Source organism: Sciurus carolinensis, chromosome 13, assembly GCF_902686445.1.
Source record: "Sciurus carolinensis chromosome 13, mSciCar1.2, whole genome shotgun sequence".
Lineage (NCBI taxonomy): Eukaryota > Metazoa > Chordata > Mammalia > Rodentia > Sciuridae > Sciurus > Sciurus carolinensis.
Genome location: NC_062225.1, coordinates 58,847,735 through 58,859,803, shown reverse-complemented (window position 1 = coordinate 58,859,803; position 12,069 = coordinate 58,847,735). Strand labels below are relative to the sequence as shown.

At 38.4% G+C, this 12,069-nt stretch overlaps 1 protein-coding gene across 2 annotated transcripts in view; it reads right to left on the bottom strand.

Annotated features, from left to right (window-relative positions):
• Positions 1-12,069, bottom strand: part of Thada (THADA armadillo repeat containing) — a 325,608-nt gene that overhangs the window by 230,670 nt on the left and 82,869 nt on the right. For both annotated transcript variants that reach the window (XM_047521875.1, XM_047521876.1), the window contains exon 25: positions 6,217-6,339. In XM_047521875.1, the coding sequence (XP_047377831.1) occupies positions 6,217-6,339 (123 nt within the window). The remainder of the gene's footprint in view (positions 1-6,216; positions 6,340-12,069) is intronic.

The following is a 12,069-nucleotide window of genomic DNA, read 5'->3' as shown; positions in this document are numbered from 1 at the left end:
CATGATGAGTAGAGCACAGCTAGATTTCAGCCTGGGACCCTTACAGCAACTTCACAACTGCCAGAGGGCAGAGTCACTGGTGCCAACAGAGACACAAAGTACCCGTGGCAGTGTTGCCGGGAAGATCTGAAAGTGTCTTTTTCCTATGTTCCTCTGAAACTCCTGCATGCTGCGAATCAGAGCTAACCTGAGAGATGCAAGATTAAACTATACTAGGTGAAAACATAAACTCAGGGTGGGTCATAGGAGACGCTAAAGTGGCATATGCAGTCAGATTGCTTGGCAAGCTCTACTGGCAAGGCTGAGAGTTGCCAAGGGAAAGGCAATCAGTTGTCCCAAAGTTGCTAAACAAAATGAAGAGAAACAGATGCTACTTTAAAACAATTGCCCAGAAAACTCTCAGGTTCTATATACTTGTATCTATAAATTATTTTCTGTAACCTAAATCTTTGACTAAACTTCATCTCCAAAAATGTATGTCAAACATAATCAATTCTTACCATCTTTAGTAACACTTCTCTATTCTAAGCCATCATCAATCTTTTGGCAGAACTATTACAATAGCTTCCTGATTGGCCTTCCTACTTCCTTCTTGCCACCCTAGAATAAAGTCTCCACTTTTCTTTTTATTTTAATTTATTTTTATTGTAAACAAATGGGATACATGTTGTTTCTGTTTGTACATGGAGTAACAGCATACCATTTGTGTAATCATACATTTACATAGGGTAATGATGGTATGATTCATTCTGTTATTTTTTCCTCCCCCCCCACCCCTCCCACCCCTCTTTTCCCTCTATACAATCCCTCCTTCCTCCATTCTTGCCCCCCTCCCACCCCCATTATGTGTCATCATCTGCTTATCAGCGAGATCATTTGTTCTTTAGTTTTTTAAGATTGGCTTATCTCACTTAGCATGATATTCTCCAATTTCATCCATTTGCCTGCAAATGCCATAATTTTATTATTCTTTATAGCTGAGTAATATTCCATTGTATATATATCACAGTTTCTTTATCCATTCATCAATTGAAGGACATCTAGGTTGGTTCCACAATCTGGCTATTGTGAACTGAGCAGCTATGAACACTGATGTGGCTCTATCTCTGTAGTATGCTGATTTTAAGTCCTTTGGGTATAGGCCGAGGAGTGGGATAGCTGGGTCAAATGGTGGGTCCATTCCAAGTTTTCTAAGGAGTCTCCACACTGCTTTCCAGAGTGGCTGCACTAATTTGCAGCCCCACTAGCAATGTATGAGTGTACCTTTTTCCCCACATCCTCTCCAACACCTGTTGTTGCTTGTATTCTTGATAATCGCCATTCTAATTGGGGTGAGATGGAATCTTAGTGTAGTTTTGATTTGCATTTATCTTATTACTAAAGATGGTGAACATTTTTTTATATGTTTGTTGATTGCTTGTAGATCTTCTTCTGTGAATTGTCTGTTCATATCCTTAGCCCATTTGTTGATTGGGTTATTTGTATTCTTGGTGTAGAGTTTTTGAGTTCTTTATATATTCTGGAAATTAGTGCTCTATCTGAAGTATGATTGGCAAAGATTTTCTCCCACTCTGTAGGCTCTTCGCATTGCTGATAGTTTCCTTTGCTGAGAGAAAGCTATTTAGTTTGAATCTATCCCAGTTATTGATTCTTGTTTTTATTTCTTGTACTATGGGAGTCCTGTTAAGGAAGTCTGATCCTAAGCCAACAAGTTGAAGATTTGGACCTACTTTTTCTTCTATAAGATGCAAGTCTCCACTTTTTTTTTCTTTCAATGTTTTTTATAAGTCTATTTTGTTTATTTATTTTTTAATGTGGTGCTGAGCATCAAACCCAGTGCCTCACATGTGCTAGGCAAGTGCCCTACTGTGGAGCCACAACCCCAGCCCCAAGTCCCCACTTTTATCTACATCAATAAAAACCCAACGTCCCCCTTGTGAAGGGGTTTTCAATAGGCTTTTCAATAGCAGAGGGAGTCATAGTTGCAAGTCAGGTGTTTTTGCCAACACTTGTCCAAGCTGGGTTAATGCCCCAAGGGATAAACTCTGAACAACAGGAAACAAGCAAGGGGACTATTCTAAGAGGTGGTAGTTTCACATGGTAGAAGATGTACCATGTGACAAGGCAACCAGTTCAGTTTTCCTGCAGGGTTAAGGCCCACTTGGTAGCATCTTTCCTCCTTTCTTGCCTCAGTTACTGTTTTCTTTCATTCTTGCTGTTCTAGGTTTACTCAATAAAACCTTACCTCCAGCCACTTTCTAAGGACACAGGACCCAAGCCCTACAAAGCAGCTAAAATGACCTTTACTGCAGTCCTATAACACCCACAACTGCTTTACCACACTCCAGATTCTGGAGTCAGACAGATAATAGTTGTACATTCTTAGACAAAGATATTTCACATCTCTTAGCCTAATTTTACTTATATATAAAATGGGAATTATAATAAAACCTACTGAAATTAATCAATGTAATATAAATGATGCCAGATACATTATTTATCTTACTTAACCTTTCCAGTGCTTAATACATCATCTGCTACACAGTAGTTGAGCTTAATGCCTACAATGTTTGCAATAGTCCATTTTCTCTGTATTTTAAAAATTCCAACTAGGTAGCAAAGATTAAGAGATCTGTAAGGTTTCAAAACAAATGGTCAGGAATCTGTAAAAACACATTAAATTTATACATGCATGTTCTCTAAAAAATGCCCCTTTACTGCAAATGAAATTAAATTCATTTTACCTGGGTTTTTTGCCTCTCTACCTTATCAGGAAAAACAATTAAGTCAAAAGTGCAAATATAGCCAGCTTTAGGCATGATATATTCCTGAAAAGATGCACACAGATCAAATTTCTGTAAATCAAACCCTATTTCCCAAGCAGTAGGGGAAAATCGCCCTTTAAAATGACTTAAACAAACAGTACTATGGCAAACTGTTATTGTAAAATGAAGTTTCTTCATAGCCAAAGACATAATTTCATTAGGTTTTCATAAGAAAGGAAATAAAGCAATCAACATATGGCAACATGAGATCCCTCCTACCTTACATGATGCCACATGCTAGCTCAGGACTCTGCCAGGCAAAAGGTCGCCACCAGAACTGAACAAAGCCAGCACTAAGCTCTGGAGCCTGTGAAACTGAGCTCAATAAACCTTATTCATGACAAAGTTATGGCAACAGTATGGATCATCATAGCTGTAATGTTCACTTTGGCAAAGCAAGAACAACAAATAGAAACAAAAGATTCCTACACAACCAGTGTTCAAAAGGAAGATTTCAATTAATAAAATGATACGTAAGCACTTATATTTTGCAGGCTTTTGTGGATATATGTATGCACCATGGCTAGTATTCGTATATAAAACTCATACAGAAAAAAAAAAAATGCATCAGAATGATGATATCTGTATGGGTGTTTAACAGATAACTTTTATTTTAAGGTTCCTATTATGTTTTTTCTTCATTTTATTTTTTTTTAAATATTTTTTAGTTGTAGATGGACACAATAACTTTATTTTATTTTTTTAAATTTTTATGTGGTGCTGAGGATTGAACCCAGGGACTCCCACATGCCAGGCATACACTCTACCACTGAGCCACAACTCCAGCTCCTTTCTTTATTTAAAAAAAAATTTTAGGCACATGTATTACTATTTTGGGTCTCAAAAATGGACTTCCAGGAAGGAATCGTTCATCTCTGACACTAGGTTTGGTCAAAAAGTTGGAGAAATCACCAGGTTTCAACACTGGATTAGATTGGAAGAAAACAATATTAATATTGCTGGCCATCAGTTTTATGATTTCTAGTTTTCCTGATGATCAAGCCACATTCCTACCTCTCTGACTACACTGACGTACACAGGTATTGTTCTACTTCCTGTAAATGTAAAAGTAAACACTCTGCCCTCAAGGGCAGTTATGCAATGCTTAGAATCCCAAAAGTCTACATCTCTTACAGGAAGATGCCCAATTTTCTAGGCAAATGTTGGCAACCTTGAAGCGTCTTCCTCACACTGGGAGTCTGTGTCTTTGGTAGGCATTGCGACAGACCAACTCTCAATTAGAGACTTACCAAACTGGTACACGGAATGGTTTGTGCAGCCTATTAATTGGACAGTCTGCTTTCTAGTAAATACTCCATTCTGTGGGCTTACGACCTTGCTTCTTTCCTCCTCCCCTCCCCTTTGCCACGCTTGTTTTGTAAAGCCACGTGTCAAGTACCTGTGAATCATAGGTTATTCTCCTTTACTCTAAAAGACACAATGACTTAGGAGGAAAAAAAAAAATCAGGGTGTCTCTAAGGAATTATGGAAAAAAACATGAAAGGTTCCTTTCTTAAATCTAAGAAATATACTAAGTACTACCCATTATTTTTATAGAGTTCTGAGTCAAATGGTTTCTGGACAGTGTTCTATTGCAAAAGAAAATGAGACTCAATATTTAGATTCTTCCATTGTAATGTTTTACGCTTGTTTCATCAACTTTTGATAGAATATATTGGTAGCACTCATTCAACATACTGATAAACAGAATCCTCAGAGTCACATTAAGATACTAAGAGTGGTCTGCTTCCAGATCTGTATTACTAATCAGCAGGCCATATAGCACAATTGGTAGAGAGCTAGCCTCTCATGCTGGAGGCCCGGGTTCGAATCCCCAGCACTCTGGGTTTCTGGAAATAACGAACAAACGAAACCTACGTATTATTAATCATTAGGAAAATGCAAAGCAAAACCAGAAAGGCTACCACTTCACACCTATTAGGAGGAACTATCATCTTAAAAAATGAAAAATCCTAAGAAGGTGTAATTAAATTGGAACTCTTGTGCACTGCTGATATGAGCATAAAATGATACTGACTCTGTGGAAAAGAGTTTGGTGGAGCCTCAAAAAGTTAAACATAGAATTACTCTATAATATACCCAAATGAACTGAAAGCAGAGACTCAGATAACATGTATGCCAATGTTCACTGCTGAATTACCCATAATAAGTAAAATGTGGAAACAATCTATCAGCAGATGAGTGGATAAAGAAAATACAGTACATATATACAATGAAATATTATTCAGCCTTAAAAAGGAATGAACTGCTGATACATGCTACAACATAGATGAAACTTAAAGACATCATATTAAGTGAAATAAGCCAAACATAAATGAATAAGTATTGTTAAGATTCCACTTATAAGAAATATTAGGCTGGGTAAATTCAGAGTCTAAAAGTAGAATAGAGGTTATAGGGGATGAGGGAATATAGGGAGTCAAAGTTTAGTGGGTATAGCTCTTTAGTTGGGGATGACAATAAAGTTCTGAAAATATGTAATGGTGGTGAATATTGTACACACTTATGCCACATTAAATGGTTAAAATGATAAATTTAGAAGAAAGATAAGCTAGGTACGGTGGTATATACCTGTAATCCCAGAGGCTTGGGAGTCTGACACAGAAGGATCAGTTCAAAGCCAGCCTCAGCAACTTAGTGAGGCCCTAAAAAACTCAGTGAGACCCTGTCTCTAATAAAATATTAAAAAGGTCTGGGGATGGGGCTCAGTGTTAAGAATCCCTGGGTTCAATCCCTGGTAAGGAAGGAAGGAAGGAAGGAAGGAAGGAAGGAAGGAAGGAAGGAAGGAAGGAAAGAAACTGACTTTAAACAAAGGTATAACAATCTAGGGTAGACTTACAACATACAAGAAAGTAAAATGTGTAACAACAGCAGCATCAAGATTGGGAGAAGATGGGAATGGGGTGGTGGGTGGTTCAGGGGTAGAGCACTTGCCTAGTATGCGTGTGGTGCTGGGTTCAATCCTCAGCACCACATAAAAATAAAATAAAGGTATCGCATCCACCTATAACTAAAAAATATATAGTAAAAATAAAGATTGGGAGAAGAAAAAAGAAGTAAAATATTAAGTTCCTATACTTTAAGTGGCATGGCAAAATATCACTCAAAGGTAGACTGTGACAAGTTAAAGACATACTGTACCCCTAACACAATCACTAAAATAAACTTAAGTCTAATAAACCAATAAATGAGATAAAATGAAACTATTAAATGTCAAGAACCAAAATGTAACCTGATCCAAGAATTTATCCCCTGGAGAAATTCCTTGTTAAAATATAATATATTCCTTTTTATCATCCAGTGAAAGGTTCATTAAAACCTAAAGGGAAGCACAATTAAATCAAGGAAAATGAAAGGCAAAAGCACTCACTGCCCAGACAGGTGATGTAAAGCCCAGAATCGCAGCCTTAGCTCCATCAGCAACATATGGAATGATATTTTCTCCCAAACGAGTATCTCTAAACAAGGCTCTAAGGATATTCAAAGCATGAACCTAGAACAAAAAGTTCAAAATTAGTTGTGGGTTAGTAACTATGGCGATTCTAAATCTGTACATAAAATTACAAGAAGAGATTAATAACATACAAAGGAAACAGTAGATTTAGTAAAATAATTGAAAATTTTTAGACATTAGTAAGAACAATGTATTAAAAAATCCTTCATCCAATAAACATATGTGGAATCCTGAATCTAACAAATACATTTTTTTCAAGGGACATTTATTTTTGAAAATGTCCTCAAACTTAGTCACAATAAAGTGCCAATAATTATTATCTTATGGATTATGCTCTCACCACAGTGGAACTGAGTTACAGTTTTTCAAAAACAATTCCAAAATGGAACTACCATATGACCCACCTATCCCCCTATTCTTCAGTATATATCCAAAAGATCTAAAATCAGCATGTTACAGTGATGCAGTCACATCAATGTTTATAGCAGCACAACTCACAATAGTCAAGCTATGGAACCAACCTAGGTGTCCTTCAACAGATGAATGGGTTTTTTAAACAGTGGTGTATATCAATAATGGAATATTACTCAGCCATAAAGAAGAAAGAAATTATGGCATTTGTTGGTAAATGGATGGAACTGGAGACCATTGTGCTAAGTGAAATAAGCCAGATCCAGAAAGTCAAAGGTTGAATGTTTTCTATGACTCAGAAACCAGTTGAAAATAAGGGGCAGCAGGGTGGTGGAGTGGGGAGGAGTACCATCTGAATAGAAGAAGCATCAATAGAATAGAGGAAGGGAACTGAGGATAAGGAAGGAGGGCAGGATAAGGAAAGAACAGTAGAATGAATCTGACCTAACTTTACTATGTACTACATGAATGAATATACCACAGTGACTCTCATCTTTATGTATACCCACAAGGTATTAATTTAAAAAAAAAAAAAACTATAAGCAAATAGCAGAAAGATCAGTAGAATAAAGAGAATAAAATAAGATGAGGGAGGAGGGAAGGGAAAGTGGAAGTACTGGGGCCTGAATTAGAACAAATTATATTCTATGTTTTTATAATTAGGTCAAAATGAATCCTAATGTTATATATAAATAAAAAGAACTAATAAAATTTTAAATACTTCTAAAATTTACACATTTAAAACACTGGTCAAAGAAAAATTTTTAAATATTTAAGGTTGAACAATAATGAAGTTGCTACATAACAATATTATAGGCTGTACCTTAAGTAGAAAAAAAAAAAAACAGAAATATATGCTTTAAAAGTGTACCTTAAATGCTCTGTTTAAAAAAAATGACTAGAGGGAGGGTTTCAAGATGGCGGCCTAGAGGGCGGCTGCATTTCACGTTGCTCCAGGATGCAGGATTCAAAAGAGGAGATAGTGAGAGACTTGGGACCAACTCAAAGCCGCCGGGTGAGTCTCTCCCGTTGGGGAGGCGTCCCGGATGGGGCGGTAGCCCCTGAACGCAGGGAACTTTGTGAAGTGGAGTTGCCCGGGGAGATATCCCTCCCCCGACTGGAGCGGTAAACACGGACAACTGGGATCATCGTAGAGGAGGCGGCTCAGCACAGCGCTTGGACTCGGAGCAACCACTGGGGCTCCGGGCGGCTGCCTGAGGAGGAGCTGCGTGGCGAGCTTTTTGGACTCAGAGCGACCGCTTCTGAACACCGGGGGGTTGCCCGGAGGAAGAGGAGAAGCGCAGTGGGTCGCTTCGTCTAGGAGTGACTGCATCAGAGCTCCGGGTGGCTGCTCAGAGGAGGAGGCGAGTGGAGAGTTGTTTGGACTCAAAGCGACCGCTCCTGAACACCGGTGGCCTGCCTGGAGGAGGAGCGCGGTGGGTCGCTTGGTCTCGGAGCCACCGCTCCTGAACACCCGGGGGGCTACCCCGAGGAGGAGGAGAAACAGGGCGGGTCACTTGGACTCGGAGTGACTGCCTAGGGCTACGGGCGGTTGGCAGGAGGAGGAGACGCGAAGTGAGTTGCTTGGACTCCTAGTGACCGCGTCGGAACACCGGGTGGCTGTCCGGAGGAAGAGGCATGTGGTGGGTCTCTAGGACTCGGAGATATTGTACGGGGCTCCAGGTGGCGGCTCAGAGGAGGGGCTGCATAGCCAGGCGATTAGGTGCAGAGCAGGGTCCCAGGACCTAGGCGGCTTCTTGGTGGAAGAGCCGCACAGAGACACGCTTAGGGAGGAGCAAAGTTTCCAGGACTGCGAGCAGATTCTCTGAGAGGCAGCCTAAGGAGACTCGTCTGCGAAGGGTGAGGCTCCCAGGCCCAGGAGGTAGGTCCAGGCCCCTGGGAACGTTGCAGAGGAAGGCAGCCCAGCCCAGGCGGTAGTTGTAGATTGAGGGGAACCTCTAGGAGGGGAACTGACCAGCGAGACCTCCCCACCGGGTGAGTCTTCCCCGCCGGGTGAGGTTTTCCCACAAGGACGGTAAAACCAGAGACACAGGCACAAACAGGCCTTGCCTCAGCCTGCAGCCTAGTTTCCCTTTGGATGACCATTGGTCAACAAGTGGAGGCACCTCTGCCCACTAGCAGGGAATATACCACACCTGAGGGTCACCACCCCTAGAGAGGCAGCTTCCTTGTGGAGCACTGCATTATCAACTTCCTCCAAGACTGCAGGCTACTGAAGGATAAGAGGGGATATACTAGCAATCTTCAGGGACATTATAAGTCAATAGAGGAAATCTGCAATATCTTAATGATCCACTGATTCCTGAACAATATGAGAAAACAAGGGAAGAAAATGCCCCAAACAAATCTAGATGTTACATCAATAAAATCCAACGACAGCATGGCAGAAGAAATGACAGAAAGGGAGTTCAGAATGTACATAATTAAAATGATCAGGGAAGCAAACGAAGAGATGAAAGAGCAAATGCAGGCATTGAATGATGAGATGAAAGAGCAAATGCAGGCATTGAATGATAGCACCAATTGACAGTTAAAAGAGCAAATACAGGAAGCAAAAGATCATTTCAATAAAGAGTTAGAGATATTGAAAAAAAACCAAACAGAAATCCTGGAAATGAAGGAAACAATAAATCAAATTAAGAACTCCATAGAAAGCACAACCAATAGGACAGAACACCTGGAAGACAGAACCTCAGATATTGAAGACAAAATATTTAACCTTGAAAACAAAGTTGAACAAACAGAGAAGATGGTAAGAAATCATGAACAGAATCTCTAAGAACTATGGGATATCATGAAAAGGCCAAATTTGAGAATTATTGGGATTGAGGAAGGCTTAGAGAAACAAACCAAAGGAATGAACAATCTATTCAATGAAATAATTTCACAAAATTTCCCAAATCTGAAGAATGAAATGGAAAATCAAGTTCAAGAGGCTTATAGGACTCCAAATACACAAAATTACAACAGACCCACACCAAGGCACATTATAATGAAAATACCTAACATACAAAATAAAGACAGAATTTTAAAGGCTGTGAGAGAAAAGAACCAAATTACATTCAGGGGGAAACCAATACGGATATCAGCAGATTTTTCAATCCAGACCCTAAAAGCTAGAAGAGCCTGGAACAACATTTTTCAAGCTCTGAAAGAAAATGGATGCCAACCAAGAATCTTATACCCAGCAAAACTTACCTTCAAATTTGACGATGAAATAAAATCATTCCATGATAAACGAAAGCTAAAAGAATTTACAAAAAGAAAGCCAGCATTACAGAAAATTCTCAGCAAAATATTCCATGAGGAAGAGATAAAAAACAAAGAAGCAAATAAGCAAAGGGAGGAATTATCCTAAAGGAACTGTCAAATAAAGGAGGAACCAAGTTGTGTCAAAAAAATAAATAAATAAAATTTAAAAAAAGAACCAAATGACCAGGAATACAAATCATATCTCAATAATAACCCTGAATGTTAATGGCCTGAATTCATCAATCAAAAGACATAGACTGGCAGATTGGATTAAAAAGAAAGATCCAACAATATGTTGTCCGCAAGAGACTCACCTCATAGAAAGAGATACCCATAGACTAAAGGTGAAAGGATGGGGAAAAACATACCATGCACATGGACTCAGCAAAAAAGCTGGAGTATCCATCCTCATTTCAGATAATGTGGACTTCAAGCCAAAGTTAGTCAGAAGGGATAAAGAAAGACATTTCATACTACTTCAGGGAAGCATAAATCAGCAAGATATAACAATCATAAACATCTATGCCCCAAACATTGGCTCATCCATGTAAGTCAAACAAATCCTTCTCAATTTTAGAAACCAAATAGACCATAACACAATAATACTAGGTGATTTTAACACACCTCCCTCACCACTGGACAAATCTTCCAAACAAAAATTGAACAAAGAAACCATAGATCTCAATAACACAATCAATAATTTAGACTTAACAGACATTTATAGAATATACCATCCAACCAAGAGCGAATACACTTTCTTCTCAGCAGCACATGGATCCTTCTCTAAAATAGACCACATATTATGCCACAAAGCTAATGTTAGCAAATACAAGAAGATAGAGACACTACCTTGTATTGCTGAGAATGTTCTGTAATGTTGGCTTTCTTTTTGTAAATTCTTTTAGCTTTTGTTTATCATGGAATGATTTTATTTCATCGTAATAGATCATAATGGATTGATGTTAGAAATAAATGAAAGAGTAAAAAACAGAAACTACTCCAACACCTGGAGATTGAACAATATGCTATTATATGATGAATGGATAACAGAAGATATTAGGAAGGAAATTAAAAAATTTTTAGAAGTAAATGAGAACAAAGAAACATCATATCAAAATCTCTGGGACATTATGAAAGCAGTACTTAGAGGAAAATTTATTTCATGGAGCGCATTTAATAAAAGAAGTAAAACTCAACAAATAAACGACCTAACACTACAGTTCAAAGCCCTAGAAAAAGAAGAACAGACCAACACCAAAAGTAGTAGAAGACAGGTAATAGTTAAACTCAGAGCTGAAATCAACGAAATTGAAACAAAAGAAATACAAAAAACTGACAAAATAAATAGTTGGTTCTTCGAAAAAATAAACAAAATTGATAAACCTTTAGCCACACTAACAAAGAGAAGACGAGAGAAAACCCAAATTACTAAAATCCGGAATGAACAAGGAAATATCACAACAGACACGATTGAAATACAAAACATAATTAGAAGCTATTTTGAAAATCTATACTCCAACAAAATAGAAAATTTCGAAGACATCAGGTTTCTAGAGACATATGAATTGCCTAAACTGAACGAGGAGGACATACACAATTTAAATAGACCAATTTCAAGTAATGAAATAGAAGAAGTCATCAAAAGCCTACCAACAAAGAAAAGTCCAGGACCAGATGGGTTTTCAGCCGAGTTCTACAAAACCTTTAAAGAAGAGCTCATTCCAATACTTCTCAAAGTGTTCCATAAAATAGAAGAGGAGGGAACCCTCCCAAACTCATTCTATGAAGCCAATATTACCCTGATACCTAAACCAGACAGAGACACATCGAGGAAAGAAAATTTCAGACCAATATCCTTAATGAACATCGACGCAAAAATTCTAAACAAAATTTTAACAAATTGCATACAAAAACATATTAAAAAGATAGTGCACCATGATCAAGTGGGTTTCATCCCAGGGATGCAAGGTTGGTTCAACATCAGGAAATCAATAAATGTAATTCACCATATCAATAGACTTAGTCAAGAATCACATGATTATTTCAATAGATGTAGAAAAAGCATTTGATAAAATACAGCACCCC